The sequence below is a fragment of the Phoxinus phoxinus genome (assembly GCF_949152265.1).
Source record: "Phoxinus phoxinus genome assembly, chromosome: 7".
Classification (NCBI taxonomy): domain Eukaryota; kingdom Metazoa; phylum Chordata; class Actinopteri; order Cypriniformes; family Leuciscidae; genus Phoxinus; species Phoxinus phoxinus.
In genome coordinates, this window is record NC_136882.1 from 4809201 (window position 1) to 4828080 (window position 18880).

Sequence of the window (18880 nt, forward strand, 5' to 3'; positions counted from 1 at the left end):
TTTTTTACAAAATATACATCGACCTAAAAAAAACCCAAAAAACCCAGATAAACAACATTATAAGATTAGATGAAAAAATATTGTATCACTTTAGAAAGTTGCTTTTGGGACTAACGATTTTTCACACACTGGCCAAAGGAGTTTTGAGTGTTTCGAGTGAATGAATGCAGCGGCTCAGATGTGATGGTATCTGCACTGTAAAATATTTCCAGACTTTCACAATATTTAACTGTGTTTTTTTACAGTAAAATACTGTTTTTATTGTTTTACTGTAATATCACAGTAATGTGGATTCGCTCACTGACTATTAACTATCTGCTGTGATATGACAGCAAATTACTGTAAAAATACCTATTCAAAAAAAAAAAAAAAATATTCAGCTGAGAACGAAGGCGCCATCTTCAGTCTGGCTACTTTACATGTAAGTATGCTCTCTCTTCAAAAAAAGAAAATATTCTACCAACAAATAGTAATGTAATAGTTTAACCTATTTGAAATTATTTCATAACGTTCCAACAGCGAAAATTCCGTACTTTAATAAGTCTGACATAATATGCTCTCTTTGATCCAGCTCACGACGACACGACACGACGCAGTATTCTCTTGGCACTGACGATGCTATCTGATGTATAAAGGTAAGTTACGAGGTAAATAAAAAGTGCATAGTTAAAACAAAAATTGATTTCTAAACAGTTATTTATGCGATGTTAGAGATCTGGCTAGCTAGCAAGTTAGCGTTTCATAGTGGTGGTAGAAAATCCCGGACATTGGCATGAAAGCAGCCGAAAAATGACTTTAAAAACTTAGAAAAGTGCTTTACAACAGTTGTTTATGACGAATTATGTTTTTGTTACCGAGTTTTGTTAAAGGACGGCAGCTTGCAAATTTTTTTTTAATGATCCTGTGTTTTGTGCAATTATTTTAAGTGAACGTAATCGAAATTTATTAAGTCTTGGAGAGATAATATGAGTAATATATATATATATATATCTTATATATAATATATGATAATATATAATAATCTTGAACAATTTTTTGGGTGAAAGAAAAATAGGCTATAGACCATGGCTAACGTTACACAGTTTGAACTTGAAGAATGGGCGGGATGTCCCAGCTGTATTAGCTCGACACGGTTGGTCATCCATTTTGCATTATCACTGTGAAAAGAACGACGCACACGAGAATTTGCTGAGATATTATTTGTGTATCTTTACTTCAGTTATTGCTTCAGAGGTAAAATTTCTGTCGTTGTACTTTTATTATTTGCATTTTAAAATTGTATTCTTTCGTGTTGGTGTAGACTTTCGTATGAGTGAAAAAAAGTGCGTCATCCATTTTGCATTATCACTGTGAACTTAGAAGACGACGCACACGAGAATTTGCTGAGATATTATTTGTGTATCTTTACTTCAGTTATTGCTTCAGAGGTAAACATTCTGTCGTTGTAGCCTACTTTTATTATTTGCATTTTAAAATTGTATTCTTTCGTGTAGACTTGTATAGTGCCACATGAGTGAAAAAAAGTGCGTCATCATCCATTTTGAATAGCTAAGTTATAATTCCTGTGAATTTCAATTCAAAGACAACGCACATGCCACGAAAAGATAATTTTTGAGAGATTCTTGACTGTAACTTTAATGTTCGTTCGGTTGTAAGTTACTTCATAAGGTAAAATAGACTAATTCCGTCTTTGTACTTTTATTAATTTGTGTTTTAAGAATTTGTTTATTCTCCCCGTCGTTCTTCGTAGGCTAACTTATAGCTAACGTTAGCTATAGGATATCTGGAAAAAATGCAGGCATAATCAATTTTGAATAATTCCTGTGAACTTTAATTCAAAGACGACGCGCATCGAACATATCATTTTTGAGAGATTCTGTAACTTTAATGTTAACGTTCGGTTGCACTTCATGGGTAAAATGGACTAATTCCGTCTTTGTACTTTTATTAATTTGTGTTTTAAGAATGTGTTTATTCTCCCCGTCGATCTTCGTATAGTTAGGATATCTGGAAAAACTGTCATCATCAATTTTGAATAATTCCTGTGAACTTCAATTCAATTTCAAAGACGGCGCACGTGCAACGAAAATATATTTCTGAGAGATTATTTGCGATTGACTGTAACTTTACTTAAGATTTTTGGTAAATTTGGCTATTGTCCCGTCTTTGTACTTTTGTTATTTTCTTTTTAAAAATTATTTTATTCTCCGACTTTCGTATCTGAAAAAAAATTGTTGGCCATCGTCCATTTTGAATAATTCCTGTGAACTTCAATTCAAACACGACACATGCCACGAAAAGATAATTTCTGAGATATTATTCACCATTTTCTGAAATGTCACTGAAATATAGCCTACTTGTAAATTTTACTATAGCCTTCTTTCTTTTTTTCTTTGGTATATTCTAGGCTTCTTTTCAGTTTGCAATGTTTCACTGTAAATTCAGTCAGTGTGAGCATGTGTCTGAGACTGTTGTCCAGTTTATCCAGCACACAAAGCTCCACAGTAATACTCCAAATTTCAGATATCAGTGTGGCATTTCTCTGTGTACTCGCATGTACAATAAAGATAGCGTTCTGAAAGCACACATGTATAGAGATCATAAAGGATCGGGCCCATCTCTTAGCAAGCAATTTGATGCTCCATTAAAGTGTGTAGCTCAATCTTGTGAAATTGTGTGTAACAGCTTAACCTCCCTCATCAAGCATTTAAAGTCACACATAAGAGAAGGACTCAAAATTAAATGCCCATTCAGAGAGTGTAGTTCTACCTTTACAGTTGAGTCTAGTTTAGCAGCTCATATTTCAAGGAAACACAAACATGTTGAAGATCTTGATGATTCTATGGCAACTGGATCTGCTCCCACTGAGCAGTTTTGCATTTCTAATCAACCTTATTTAGAGACACCCGATGAAGACAGATTTGAATGTGAAGAGCCATTTGCTGTCGATGAATCATTGTTCCTACAAAATATTACACTTCTGTACTTGAAATTACAATCAAAATTGTTGTTACCAGCAAGTACTATAACAACAATAATTGAGGACTTTCAGAATGCACATGAAATTGGTCTGTCACATGCACTTAAGATCCTGAGTGAGAAACTGAAGGCTCTTGAAATTTCAGAGGCTATTGTTAGCAACATCATTGAGGAAATGCGTAAAGATGATCTTCTGAGGTTTTATAACAGGGAGCTGTTAAATACAGACCAAAAAAGAAAGTCTGTTTTTAAAAGTCATTTTGACTATGTTGAACCTGTGCCATTTTTTTTAGGTATTGATGAAAATGGCAAAGAGCGTTTTGCCCAGTATATACCTATAAAGGAAACATTGGCTGCACTGTTCAAAACCAGATCTGTACGAGAACAGCATGCTTACACGCATTCTCAACCACCCACTCCTGGAGATGTTTTACGTGATGTTAAGGATGGTGAGGGATTTAAGAGTAATAGTTTAATGAAGACAGCTTCTGATTCTCTTGGCCTCATTTTATATCAGGATGCCTTTGAGGTTGTAAACCCTCTTGGTTCAGGGAAGAAAAAACATAAGGTTTTAGCGGTCTACTATACTCTGACTGATATTTTGCCACACAATCGATCAACTACAGATCACATGCAACTTGTGCTTCTTTGTAGGGAAAACGACTTCAAATACTTTGGTATAAACAAAGTTTTTGAGCCATTGATCAAGGATCTTAAATTTCTAGAGGAAACTGGCATTTCAGTGTCCAGTGGTAAAATCGTGAAAGGGACTCTTGTTGCCATTTCCGGAGATAATTTGGGATCCCATTGTATAGGGGGGTTTTTGGAAAACTTCAGTCGTGCAGATTATTTCTGCCGATATTGTGAGATAAATAAAACCACATTTGTGAATGAGCCAAATCTGTGTGGTACTGCAAGAACTGTGCAGTCATATAAAAGCCATGTCCAAGATTTAGACACTGCTGTTGCTGGCTCTGTATTTGGTATCAAGGGGGACTCTCCTTTTAACAAGCTTGCACATTTCCATGTTTGTCAGCCTGGACTCCCACCATGTCTAGGGCACGATCTATTTGAGGGTGTTGTTTCTTATGACCTTGCTTTGTTTGTTGGTCGTTTAGTTGAGGAGAAGCATTTTACATACTTGCAATTGAATCGATGCAAAAATCAGTTCAAATACAAAGGAAATGATGCAAATGACAAACCAGGCGAACTCTCCCCCGGAAGTGAGCGGTTAAGTGGACATGCTGTTCAGAATTGGTGTTTTCTCAGGATACTACCTCTCTTGATTGGTGACAGGATTAAAGATCCATGTAGAAATGAGGTATGGCAACTGATATTGCAACTGAGAGAGATAGTGGAGCTTGTTTGTGCACCAGCTGTAACAACAGGGCAGGTTGCATATCTCAAAGTTTTAATCGAAGAATACATTTGCACCAGGCAAAAGCTCTTCCCTGATAATCCCTTACGACCTAAGCATCATTACATGTGTCATTACCCTGACCTTATACACCACTTCGGTCCACTAATTCGCCTCTGGACTTTGAGATTCGAAAGCAAGCACAGCTATTTTAAGCAGTGTGCCAGAAAACTGCACAATTTTAAAAATCTTTGCAAAACCCTTGCAGAGAGACACCAACTTCTGCAAGCTTATCTAGGTGCAGGCAGCATGTTCCCTCCAGTTGTACAGATACAGAAGGGTGTAGAATTCTATATTGATGATTACAGTGACAGGATTAGAGAGGCAGTGGCCAGTTACACGTTTGATTCACAGTCTACAGTGGCATGTAATGAAATCACAGTGAAAGGCACATTGTACAGAAAGGGGATGTTTGTTTTGCTTGAAAAGCATGATGATGAACTTTATGCTGGAAGGATTATTCTAGTGGTTGTCGTACATGAGTCTGTGTACTTTGTTGCAGAGAAACATACCTTTGCTAAGTTAAAAGACATTGGTGTCTATTGTGAATTAGGAGTAGCTCAAGATGATTATCTTTGTGTTAACCAAGAACACTTGCTTGACTACTATCCTCTTCCAACTTATGAGGTGTTTGACTTGCTACTAATTGCTCTTCATCATGCTTTTCCAGAGGTCTATTGAGCAATGTGTTACAGATTCATTTGAACTAAAAAGAAAATTGTACCTTTTCTCTTTCAGAAAATGAATCAAGGCATTAAGGATTTGGTGATTTCAATTTTACCAAGCCTCTCAGATGAAACACTGGCACATTTGTTGGAAGTTCTGGAGGAGCTGGGAGTCGAAAACAAGGAAGACCTTATGTTGGTCGAAGAAAAAGACATTGAAAAATACTTGCGTCCAATACAGTGCAGAAAATTGTTGGCTGCTCTTAAAAATGAAGGTAAATCTACACGGCAGGGTGCTATGGACATGATCACAATTGACAAACTAAGTTTAATTATTTAATCTATGACGAAACTTTATGAAAGATGTCATTCTTTTTTCTTTTCTTTTTTTCTTTTTGTTTTGTTTTTTGTTTAGGACTTCCAGTAATTCAGTTAAATTTAGAGGCTGTCCCCTCTCCCTCTTCATCTCAGAGCCCTTTGGGAAGCACATGCAGTCCATCCTCACACTCCTCATGCACTGAGAGCTTTGCACCACATCTTGGAAGGCCATGGCATGTTGATTTCAGAGTAAATTGGGAACGGATGCCTTCATCTCTTCAACAATGTTTGGTAAATCAAGCAAGACCCCTCCCAGTAGACAGAAAAAACATAGTACAGGCAGTGGTAGATCAGATCTTAGAACAAGATCCTAATCCTAGTAGAGCAACATGCCACACTATAGTTCGGGGCATCATTAGAGAGTTTCCTAAATGTTTTGCAGATATAGGCAAAACAGGAGATATTATTGGAGATGGCTGTCAGTCCCTCCTTCAACAAATTAAAACAAGGGTTGAGTACAAAAATAGAAACAACACTCTTGCACGACGACGGAGGGAGAGGAGGGCCAGCAATGGAGCAGGGACAATGGCAAGAGGCCCAGTGGATCAATATGGGTGCGTGAGATGGGCTCCTACGGATCTACCCAGTGGCGAGACCGAGACGACATTGGATGAGATGAAAATGCGCCTGCACCGCATGTTTTCAGAGGATGGCTTTGATGGCGCAGAAAGAGCTGAGCCACTGATGGAAAAGACTTACATACTCCAACGTAGGTACCTTAATCAGGTACCTGCACCAACCATTGACAAGGTTATAGAAGAATGGCCCTTTCTGTCTTCACGAAGATGCCTTTACTCACACTTTAAGCTGCTCACAGATGTCTCTATCATCAGCAAGCTAAGAGAGGCCATCCACAGCAAAGGCAGCACAATTGTTAAGTTCTGCCAGGGACTCAGCCGTTATCCGGGGATCGCTGAAGTCCTGGCTAATTATGACGTTGAAGTTTCAGACAAGGCCATGTGTGTTCTACAGCTCCTAAGGACATACTTTAAAGAACCACAAGACGCCATCGTGCTTGAGGCTGACGTAAGTTTTGTTTTGCAAACACTTATTCAGTTATTGGTAAAAAGTTTTCTTTTAATGTATATTCAGTAAAGTTCTTACTGAATATAAGATGTAAAGTCAAAGGCAGTGTACTTTGTACCCCGTTGCATCTATAAAAATGTTTTCTGTATAAACTTACTTTACAGCCATCTGCCACAGCTGCCGACGTCCAAAGGATGACCAAATTGCCGAGCACACCTCGCTTGATTGTCCAAGGTAATGTCTAACGTAAGGCCCTATGAAATCAGCTTTATTTTTTCCCAAATTAGTTTTTTTCTGTTTTAGTTTTCATGGATTCCATATTTATGGTTTAATTTTAATTTTAATCATCAAACAGCATGTATAATCAATTTCATTCATAAAGCAAACAATTTCACCAATCTTTTAAAATGTAATCAAATATAAAAAAAAAAATCATAGGGCCCTACTAACGTCATTCAGTATACTACTGGTTAAACCTACATGTGTCCAGTACCTTAATACAGAGGTCTTCAACCCTGCTCCTGGGGACCTGCTGTCCTGCAAAGATTATTTCCAACCTGCTTTAGCACAGTGGGTCCCCAGGAGCAGGGTTGAAGACCTCTGCATTATATTGTCTATGAATTATATTGGCAGTGAGTTAAGTCTTGTAAAAGGATTAGTTCACCCAAAAATTTACTCCTTCTCAGGTCATCCAATATTTCTGAGTTTCTTTCTTCATCAAAACAGAAATTTTATTTCAGGCCTCCACATTTAACATTGAAAGAGATTGTAGTCCATTGGTTTTTGACTGTCCAATATGAATAAAAATAATCCACATGACTCCAGTTGACAAATAAAAGTCTTTTGACCCCAAACCATTGATAATTTTTAAAAACAAAACAAATCTTATATACTTTTAACTACAAATCTTCATTTTCATCCAGCTGTGCTGTGCTTGTTCGTGAGAGGGATTTGCACAACTTGCATTGGCAAAGATCACGCGTGACATCATGTAGGTTAGGTCGCAATTAAAAGAGGAGCGCTGTACACCCGTTTAATGTTCTTTGCTCTAGATTTGTATTTGTATTATTATTATTCAAAATTATAGCTTCATGGGTTTATCGTGTATGACCATGTCTACATGATGATGTCACGCGTGATATTTACCTGTGCAATATGTCGTGCAGTAACTCTCACGAACAAGCACTGCACAGCTGGACAGCGGTGCAGATTACAGTTGATAAGAATTCAAGTATTGTTTTGTTTTTAAAAATGACCAATGGTTCGGGTTCAGGAGACTTCTTTTCGACTCCAGTCATGGTCGTGTGGATGGACCTTTGATTGCCTGAGGGTAAGTAAATTATCAGCAAATATTAATTTTTAGGTGAACTATTCCTTTAAGTCGTTTTAACTAACACAACTTTATTTTTTATTACAATGCATGTTTGTACAACATTAAAGGGATGGTTTGGAATAAAATTAACCTAGGGTCTTTTCCCTTGGTTGAACATTATTAAAGTTAGAGCTTATTTACAGAAATCAGACGGATGGCGCTAATGGATCCAAGGCAGTATCTCATAAATAACCCCACTAATAATGCCTGGAATGGTGCCAAACTTCTTCAGTAGTACAAATCGGTTCTGTACTCATAAAACAAGCCATTGGAAAGTTTGTAAGTACATCAGTAGTTTATTTAAATAATACCTGACGGCTCATGCTACCACTAGCCCAGACGTCGACATCACTTCAGTGATTAGAGAAAAGCACGTAAAAGTCCTGACAGAAAGCGATGCATAAGGATGTAGTCTAACAATGCCCAGTTCCAGGAATGCACTCATATTTTTTTGGTAGTACCAGTTTGCAACAATTATTAGTTAACAGTAAGTTGTTAACAGTTTGGGAAAAAAATTATTATTTGTCGTTACACTACATCCTTATGCATCGCTTTCTGTCAGGACTTTTACGTGCTTTTCACAAACCACTGAAGTGACGTCGATGTCTGGGTTAGCGGTAGCATGAGCCGTCAGGCAAGTGTTATTTAAATAAACTCATGATGCACTTACAAACTTTCCAATGCCTCGTTTTATGAGTACAGAACCTATTTGTACTACTGAAGAAGTTTGGTACCATTCCAGGCATTATTATTGGGGTAATTTACGAGATACAACCTTGGACCCATTAGTGCCTGCACTAAACCATCTGGCTGATATCTCTAAATAAGCTCTAACTTTAATAATGTTCAACCAAGGGAAAAAAGGCTTCTGGGGGGTGTTTGGCTCGAGGTCATGGTGCAAAGGAGCCTATGTTGATTTTATTCCAAACCATCCCTTTAAAATGCTTGACCATTAGTTCCTCTTGATTTTGTGAGTGCAGGTCTTACAGGTCCTGCCTAATGTTTGGTACTTTTGTTTATTTCAGGTGATATGATTAAGCCTGCAGCATGGTTGCTCTCCATCGAAGGGCAAGTTGTCATGGGGCCACACGCAGACTTTATCACTGGTATTGCTTCGCTGTTTTCCAGTTACTATTGTTTGAATCTGCAATATCCAGAAGAGTCTGCATGCACTCTTGAATTCATTCAAAGGTATTTAATCTCCTTTCAATGTTTCATGTGGGATTAAAGGGATGGTTCGGAGAAAAATCAACCTAGGGTCTTTGCACCAAGACCTCAAGCCAAACACCCCCCACCCCGCCAGAATCCTTTTTTCCCTTGGTTGAACATTATTAAAGTTAGAGCTTATTTACAGAAATCAGACGGATGGTTTAGTGCAGGCGCTAATGATGTATCTCATAAATTACCCCACTAATAATGCCCAGAATGGACCAAACTTCTTCAGTTGTACAAATATGTTCTGTACTCATAAAACAAGGCATTAGAGAGTTTGTAAGTACATCAGTAGTTTATTTAAATAACACCTGACGGCTCATGCTACCGCTAACCCAGACGTCGACATCACTTCAGTGATTAGAGAAAAGCACGTAAAAAAGTCCTGACAGAAAGCGATGCATAAGGATGTAGTGTAACAATGCCCAGTTTATTTTTTTGGTAGTACCAGTTTGCAACAATTATTAGTTAACAGTAAGTTGTTAACGGTTCAGAATTTTTATTATTATTTGTCGTTACACTACATCCTTATGCATCGCTTTCTGTTAGGACTTTTACATGCTTTTCACAAACCACTGAAGTGACGTCGTTGTCTGGGTTAGCGGTAGCATGAGCCGTCAGGCAAGTGTTATTTAAATAAACTCATGATGCACTTACAAACTTTCCAATGCCTCGTTTTATGAGTACAGAACATATTTGTACTACTGAAGAAGTTTGGTACCATTCCAGGCATTATTATTGGGGTAATTTACGAGATACAACCTTGGACCCATTAGTGCCTGCACTAAACCATCCGGCTGATATCTCTAAATAAGCTCTAACTTTAATAATGTTCAACCAAGGGAAAAAAGGCTTTCCTGGGGGGTGTTTGGCTCGAGGTCATGGTGCAAAGGAGCCTATGTTGATTTTACTCCGAACCATCCCTTTAAGACCTTTATCGGCCGATACCGAGTACCAATCTGTTAAATTGTTAATATATTGTATTTTCACTGTGATGAAGAGACAGACTTGCTTTGAACATCGCATCCCTAGGCAAAACACGGCGAACAGATTAGGTACAGACGTTCCTCTCACCATTCCATGTTATGTGTTTGTGTCGCCATTAAGAACTCCGGTCAATTTTAACATTGAGCTAATTTTTTAGTAAATTTGGAGTGCTGTCAATACAGAGATCAACGACAAAAATAGGTGTTGCCTACACCGTGTTATCCTCTTTTTAAAATTTGCACCCTATTGACTTCAATGGGGCACGTTATAAACCTGCTTTTATTTCTCTTATCATCCTTGATGTGTCATTACAAGTGCCCAGCCATGTTAGATGATTCCTTCAGAGTGAACACGGTGAATCTGACTGCATTAGATGTGAAAGATATGAATAAAAATTATGTTATTTCAGCCAGCGCACATACCTGTATTTACATCCTGTTTTCGGTCGAAGTCCAAAGTAGTCGATTGTCGAGTTCACGCTCGTGATCATAGGTAACTAAACCTAAACAGGTTTCGACCGAAAACAGGATGTAAATACAGGTATTTGCGCTGGCTGAAATAACATCATTTTTATTCATATCTTTCACATCTAATGCAGTCAGATTCACCGTGTTCACTCTGAAGGAATCACTCAACATGGCTGGGCACTTGTAATGACACATCAAGGATGATAAGAGAAATAAAAGCAGGTTTATAACGTGCCCCGTTGAAGTCAATAGGGTGCAAATTTTAAAAAGAGGATAACACGGTGTAGGCAACACCTATTTTTGTCGTTGATCTCTGTATTGACAGCACTCCAAATTTACTAAAAAATGAGCTCAATGTTAAAATTGAACGGAGTTCTCCTTTAAGATCATGTCATGCGCCTCCTCTAACCGTTGTTAAATGGAAATGTAAAATGTAACCATGACAATCGCTTGTAAGAACACCTACATTGAGATGGTACCAGAGACTATCTGCAGTGGAAAAGCAAACAGAAATGTAAAGCGAGCCGAGTTGAGCTGCACCTTGCAGTGGATAAGAGACTTTGGACTGGGCATACAAAAATCTCACTCCATTATTAAAATGAATAGCAAAATATGTATAGAAATGTAAACGCCATAAAGTAAACTCAAAATTCATCAACAGCATATTATAAACAATGTAAACAGTACTTATTAAAGGAACAGTTCACCCAAAAAAATTTAATTTGCTGATAATTTATAGTTTATTTCTTCATCAGAACAGAATTTAAGATTTTTAGGGTTTCATTTCAGGCTGAAGTGAATGGAACGTCCAATGATGGAATGACAATCAAAAATACAAAAATAAATTATGAGCAAATTTTAATTTTTAGTTAACCATTTCTTTGAGTACTGCACATTATTACAAACTGCTCTGAAACCACGAGTAATGAATGAACTCAAAGCTGGTGGACGTGCAACAGTTTTCACTTTCAAACGTGCAATTGCATGTCTTTAAACTGTCACTTTTTGAAGTTTAATAATCCCATTTCACTGTATATCGTGACTCTGTCTTTCCGTCCATAAAATTAAGACTGTTTTTAAAACACCTTGGGTAAGAGGTGCTCATTCCTGTTTCTGGATATCTACCTTCCTACCAAATAATCAGTGTAAAATATATTCTAATGTTAGACTGTATTTTCAAATATATAACAAAAATAGGGAATCTCTCAGACTTTGAAATGTATTTTTTTTTTATTGTGTTCTTAGGTGCTTCCTGGGCATCAACCCTGATACAGGATCTAAATCCAAGAAGAAGCAGGGAGGCATCAATCAGCAAGTTTGTTCTCTGCTGCGCAAACTTGTGGATTTTGAATGGATGGCAACATAATGAGATTTTGTGTTGAGTATGTAATTGTTGGCTTTCTCCGTTTTTACTTGCTATATCACCACTGAATGTGTTGGACTGCCCTTCTGGTCAAGACCTTCACTTCTACCGTTACTGTTCTGTTTTTTGGACTGCCATCTCGTTTGTTCTCTGCTGCGCAAACTTGTGAATTTTGAATGGATGGCAACATAATGAGATTTTGTGTTGAGTATGTAATTGTTGGCTTTCTCCGTTTTTACTTGCTATATCACCACTGAATGTGTTGGACTGCCCTTCTGGTCAAGACCTTCACTTCTACCGTTACTGTTCTGTTTTTTGGACTGCCATCTCGTTGCCGACTCTTGCCCGTTGCCGACTCCGACTCATGCCCGTTGCCGACTCTTGCCCGCTGTTATGATATTGTTGTAACAATTTTAATGGAAAATAAAATCAATTGTGGAAACTATTGTTTAATCTTTTTTTTACTACTTTTATGTCATCATATTGCATTACTGTATTAAATTGTAAGTTTACAGTTAATTACTGGCTACTAATTGCATTACTTTTACAGCTGAAACACAATAAATTACTGTTCAAGTTACAGCTGATAACTATATTTATACAGTTATGCACTGTGAAATTACAGTAATGATGTGATATCATTAACTGTGAAATCACTGTACACAACTGTCATTTTGCTGTAATTTACATTAAATTTCTTACTGTAAATTACTGTGAAAGTAATGCAATTAGTAGCCAGTAATTTACTGTAAAATCACAGCAGAATTTTTTACAGTGTACGATTGTTGAAATAATTCTCCCAAATCTTTCTGGTAGAACTTGATACATGTTGCAGAAATGTTTTACTATCCACAACCAAATGCCTTTCAACTTGCGTGTGCAAAATTCTAAATTGAATGAATGTGTTGCAATTTGTACAAATAAAGACATTTTTGTGAATGCAAATGTTTTTTTGTTTTAGTGTATCATTTGCACATGCAACAAAGACGTGCATGTGTGGATAAAGTGACTCGCGTGGATCAATCTCATTTGATTCATTTTAGGGCTGAACGATTAATTGCATTTGCGATAATATCGCGATATGATGAAACGCGATTTTGTAATCGCAGAAGCTGCGATTACTCTCTGGTCACGTGACACGTGATAGTAAAGTAATCTGCACCGCAGATGAAGCATCAACTTGGTACGCTACGCATAGGCTACAGGAAAGAACAGTTTGTTTAATTTATGTGATTGTGTTATAGATTCTCTTCAACGATTCTGTATGGATTCAGATAATTTCAGAATCGAGTCTGAGCTTTAAACACAGATGCGTGATGACGCTGCGTGTGCTTTATATATTCTGCTTGCTTCTAATTCCTCTGTCACACACACACATTCGAACCTTCCGAAAAATAGTCTTTCATAGCCTACAGTTCGGAAAAGTTGAAGCGAATTGTTGGACATTCGCGGGCTTCATTGCACTGACTAGAAGATCATGGCACTCGCTGTGAAATACGCGCGCTTGATGTTACTCTAGTAGTGCGCGGTCCCGCCCGCCGGTATTTTCCTTACAAATGCTCTATAAAGGCATCATATGTCTTTTGGAATGCAGTTGGCTTATATATTAAAAATAAAAATATGAAAACCATCGACAGAAGCTGCTTTCAATTTCAAATACTCACGCCCGCTTTGTGAAGAGCGCTCTCACATGCGGCTGTGAGCGACTCTGTCTACGTGGTTAAATATAGCCTATACTTGCATCCCAAAATGCGTTAAGACGCGAAATTAATGTAAACAGTCAGTTATGTCTTAAGTTATTAAACAGACAGGACAAACCACATCATATATTTCAAAAGAGATCTTTGCATAAGTGTGAAGCAGCTTACCGTATCTAAACTGAGAAAGAAAAATCACTTAATCACAGCTCTTGAATGGAAAACATTCAGACTACTCTTAAATACTGAAAGCACTCTTTGTTTATTGCTTGTAATGTTTTTTCCCCTCTTTGTTATTGATAACTTTTATGTTTTGAAGCTATTCGTTTATATAGCCTATTTAAAATTCTTAACATGTAATTGTATTAATTTAGTTTTTTAATGTGTAATTATTTTTAAAAGTAGCCTACTTATAATTACATATGTCATTAAATAAATATTAAAAGTTGAATTAATAAGATTAATTAATTAATAAAAAAAGTTGATCGGCTCATGAGGTGCCTAAAGATTCCCATCCATATTTTACAATGATTTATTGCTTGTGTTTGTTGAATAATATAAAAGATAAAGAGCTTAAAAAATAATCGCATATTAAATCGCAATCGCAATATTGGTCAAAATAATCGCAATTAGATTATTTTCCAAAATCGTTCAGCCCTAATTCATTTTGATTTTGAGACTTTCTTTTCGCTGCTAGGGGTCGCTAACCTCTTACAATAGAAAATGTCCTCTGGCCTACAGTGACATGTTTTTCTGGGTTTTCTTTCACTCGTTCTTTTTTATTTCTTTTATTTTTTATTTCTGTCTGTCTGAACTACAGCTGTCATGAGGCAAGGTGGAGTGTGTCTCCACAAAACACACGAGCTGACTTTGCCTTTCAGGAGAGAGAGAGAGAGAGAGAGAGAGAGAGAGAGAGAGAGAGAGAGAGAGAGAGAGAGAGAGAGAGAGAGAGAGAGAAGAGAGAGAGAGTCCTAAAGGAAGGTCAGCTGTGGGGATGTAAATAATTCTCATCTAAATTTGCCTTTCAAACACAGTATGTGTGTGTGACACAGAGAGAGAAGCAATGCGAAATCACGCAAAAAAATTTGACTGTGCAGATAACAAAAAAAATATATATATCAGATGAGACTGTGTTGGGGAAGCTACTCTGAAACTGTAGTTTGACAAGCTACAAGCTACTCGTAAGTTAAAGTAGTTAAACTACAGTCAAGCTACCCTTTTGGAAAAGTAGTTAGCTACACTACAAGTTACTATCAAAAAGTAGCTAGCTACATTGAAACTACTTTTGATTTTTTTGAACAACGTATATTATAAATAACTGAATAAGTGTCTGAGGAATGTTTTAAGTAAAATATTTAGTGTTTAAAACAATGCAATACAATTATGATTTCAAAGAGTATTGTTTTATTACACACTACACTCAAATATATCAGACTGTTTGTCAAAAGTGCAAAATTGCAACAAATATGAACTTGGACAAATAAGGCCATGGGTAATTAACATTAGTTGTTTCTCCATCCTCCAAATCTGCCGCCACGTCTTGCTCCATCATGGATAATATGGGTGTGTCAACCCACTTCTGTACATCAGTGAACCGTTAGCCGCAAGATGCGTGATTAAACAATAGGTGGCGGTAATGGCAAAAAATGGCTCTTTGAGGGGATCCGGATCTTGGCGATCTGTTTTTGGCTCTTTTTAAATATTTACCAGTAGTCAGTTTTAAGAAGCCAGCTTGGGGACATCTCAGTTTATCCTGGAAATAATCACTGGGAGGAATGATGAGGTGAGATTTGTAGTCAAATAATTAAAACTCAGATATCACACACCAATATCTGAGTTTGAATTATTCTGAAATATTGATTATTACCTCATTTGTCATGTGTGGCCATAGGGTCGCACAACATCCCTCTGCTTAGACAGTGACATCACTATTTTGGATTTACCAAAGTGTGTGTATGTGTAAAGCTACGTTGACTATGTTATTCATACCTACTCACAAATAAACAATCAAAACAAAGCCGGCTGCAATGAATTTCTGTGCAAAACAGCTTTTACTACAAACACTTCCACACAAGAACATTTTGATAGAAAAATGTTCTTGTGTGGAAGAACATTTTTATAAGCCTATATATTTAATTATATAAGCCTATATAAGCCTATATATTTAAAGTTTTAAATATATAGGCTACTGTAGATAAAATTAGAATAAATAAAATGGAACACAACTATCATCACACAACACCCCTGCGCTGGGTGCGCCCCTCCCCCTATAACTGCTCTGTCTCGCGGAGGAGCTCATTTGTGTGCATCTGTGTGAAACACGCATAGGAAAAAAAAGGAACGACAGAAAGAACGGCTCCCCTCCAGCCGCGACTCGGCTCCAATCGTTCATGTTTATGTGCCGTTCAAAAGAATCGGTTCGTTCGCGAACGTCACAACTCTAAAAGAAGAATATCCTGGCATCGCGCTGATTCGCGCAGGCTCGACAAAACGCAATGTAGCTTTTGCTCGCGCTACACCGCTACTTGCTGCAAAAAGTAGTTAGCTACTGGAAAAGCTACACTGTTTAAAAAGCATCTGAGCTACTGCCAAGCTACTGAAAAATGTAGCCTAGTTAAGTTAGTAGCGTCGCTACTTGTAGTTAACTACTCCCCAACAGTTTGCACCAAGGCAGACAAGGTAATTAATACAGTAAAGCAAAGTTCATCCATAATGAGAATTACGCTATAATTTACTTGCCGTCAAAAAACTAACTTTTCCTGTAGATGATAAAAGGAAATATCCTGGTTTCCACGGAATGAATATGAATGGACACAAGTAGATGAGCTTTGAAAAAAAAAAAAGTCCATATGAATCATGCTCTGTATTCAAAGTCTCCTGAAGCCATGGAATAGATTTGTGTGAAGTAGACTAAACCATAAGTCAGTTTACACTATAAATCTTCCGTCTGCTATAGCTCTCAAAACAACCAGGGGTCCGTTCTTCGTACGTCGCTAACTCACTTAGCTGGATTTGATTGTTGGCGATTTGGCATGATCTTGGATTGTTTGGTTCTTCGACGCTCATCCTGGACTTGCTGTCATAGCAACAGGTGCGCAATCTTAAACCTGCTCGCGAGCAGGCTTATTTCATGTTAACAGGATTAGATCCCGGCTTTATAAGCGGAGGTGATCCGGGAAGTCCTTTAGCGCAGCGCGATAGCGTACTTTTAGAGAGATATCGTTTTTCTCGTGACCCGTGAGTGTCATTTGTATCATTAATTTGTTGGAACAACACATATAATGTCGGAGTCTGGCTTTAACAACAGCACAAACTGTGTGCATTTCCCTGAGATTCTTTGTGAGTGATACGGTGAACTTGGAGAAAAGTGCTGCCTGTCGTGCCATTCACAAAGTTTACCTCGCGCTCAAGCTTTTTTTTTTTATGTTTTTTTATGGGGTTTTTTCAGACCCAAGGTTGTAAAGCAGATTTATTTTTTTATTTTGCCAATGCAGGTACATTATATTTTTTTAATGAAGATCATGCAATCATGACTTGGCCAATAAGTAGCCTATGATTTACAGTAGCCTTTGTGTCAGGCGTCACTAACGTGATTGGTGCCAGAGACTGTACACACGTTCCCATCAAGGCCTTAATGAAGAGGATTTTGTGAACAGTGTAAATGTGCAGGTAAGTTACTATTACAATTCTAAATGTATCATATTTGTAATATTATTATATGAAATAAAACAAAAAGGAATGGAATCAAAAAGTATGCAGTTGACTGACTAAAATGTCTTGGTGGTGTGTGACACTATACCATATCAGTCACATGTAGCACATTATTTGAACATGGAAACGGAAAATATAAATATCAAGCACACTGTATTACATAGGCTACAGGTATTCTGAGCCTAACATAACTATATTTTTTCATTATGTAGGTGATTACAACATGCTTGGAGACACAGGGGCTATACCTGCAGGCAGTATTTTATGACCCCATTCCCTGACCCACAACCCGGACAATGGAGCTCTAGCCAGGACAAGGGCACAGTTTTAAATTGACCATGGGCAACTAAAGGGAAAATTTCAGTGTCTGAAAAGTCTGAGGGTTGCACCTGACAGGGACTGTGACATTATTGTTACATGTGCCGTATTACACATCAGAAAGGAGAGGATCCCTGTGGTGGAGGTGCAGCCTGATGATGACCTCCAGCCTAATGATCTCCAGCCTGATGATGACCTCCAGCCTAATGACCTCCAGCCTGATGATGACCTCTCCAGCCTAATGACCTCCAGCCTGATGATGACCTCCAGCCTAATGATCTCCAGCCTGATGATGACCTCCAGCCTGATGACCTCCAGCCTGATGGTGACCTCGGGCAGACCTAGTAGCAGAGCGGCACCATTTGTGGGACACCATTTTTAAAATTCACTAAATGTTTAATAAAAGTCAAGACAAATAAGCTTAGCTCCTTTACTTTACTTAGGCTTTACTTTATGCTTTACTTTCATAAAGTAAAGCAATTCAGGCTTTAGACCAGCCATTTGGATAATAGGCCTACTTAATTTAATGCAGCAACAAATTATTTTACAGTGTACTAAGATAATTAAAAGCTCATTTACCAGTAATGAAGCTGTTGCTGCTACTGGTCCCTGCCGTGGGTCTAAGGAAGAGATGCCCCCCACAATAGGGTCAATTCACATTCAACCCAAGGGCCAGCCCTTCTGTCGGGGAGTAAGTGGACAAGTGGACAGTAAGCAGGACCACCACCTGTTTTTTATTAAAATTTGTATAGCCTTTTTCTTGGTTGCTGCACATGAACAACACATGCACATCATTTAACGGTGTATTTTTAAAAGAGACCAAGAACAGTATAAGTAGCTTAGTAAAGATTACCATTTTCACTTTTACTTGTTCCAATGTTCTAGTGGGTGGTGGCTCTGACATTACAATGAACAAAGTAATTATGAAATATAATTAAAATACAAAAATGTATATAGGCTACTGTAACAAGTGATAGAAACATTTAACATGGTCCCCACTATTGAATTTAATTTGTTTGCTACTATTTGCCAGCCCCATCTCCTGGCTTTTACAGACTTTGATGTCTTCCCTGGCGTTTTCATTAAACATTAAAATTCCGCATAAACTTCGACTACTAGCTTTTGCTCTGCTGCGGAGAAAAACTGTGCGTGCTCTTTGGCCACGGTGAGCAGCCAATAGCAGCGTTGCTGATCAATGTTTCTACTATCGATACATATCCCCTTTTAAACCAGCGCATGCACGCGCAATTATCTCAGATAACTCAATCCAGCTATACTAATCATAACC

At 37.7% G+C, this 18880-nt stretch overlaps 2 protein-coding genes across 2 annotated transcripts in view; one reads left to right on the top strand and one right to left on the bottom strand.

Annotated features, from left to right (window-relative positions):
• ndufb3 (NADH:ubiquinone oxidoreductase subunit B3) overlaps positions 1-18880 on the bottom strand; it is a 306227-nt gene that overhangs the window by 128034 nt on the left and 159313 nt on the right. The window lies entirely within an intron of this gene.
• Positions 282-12310, top strand: LOC307001796 (uncharacterized protein). Its single transcript, XM_079618718.1, has 7 exons — positions 282-421; positions 572-635; positions 5135-5336; positions 5477-6465; positions 6630-6699; positions 8863-9028; positions 11749-12310. Exons 3-7 carry the CDS (start codon positions 5138-5140, stop codon positions 11867-11869), a joined length of 1545 nt encoding a protein of 514 aa, XP_079474844.1. The 5' UTR covers positions 282-421; positions 572-635; positions 5135-5137; the 3' UTR covers positions 11870-12310.

Bases quoted from the DNA above. Each gene is read 5' to 3' on its own strand.
- LOC307001796 (XM_079618718.1), top strand. From the start codon at position 5,138: ATGAATCAAGGCATTAAGGATTTGGTGATTTCAATTTTACCAAGCCTC. The intron at 5,337-5,476 runs GTAAATCTACAC...TTTTTTGTTTAG, and splicing joins GGCTGCTCTTAAAAATGAAG to GACTTCCAGTAATTCAGTTA. The intron at 6,466-6,629 runs GTAAGTTTTGTT...CTTACTTTACAG, and splicing joins CCATCGTGCTTGAGGCTGAC to CCATCTGCCACAGCTGCCGA.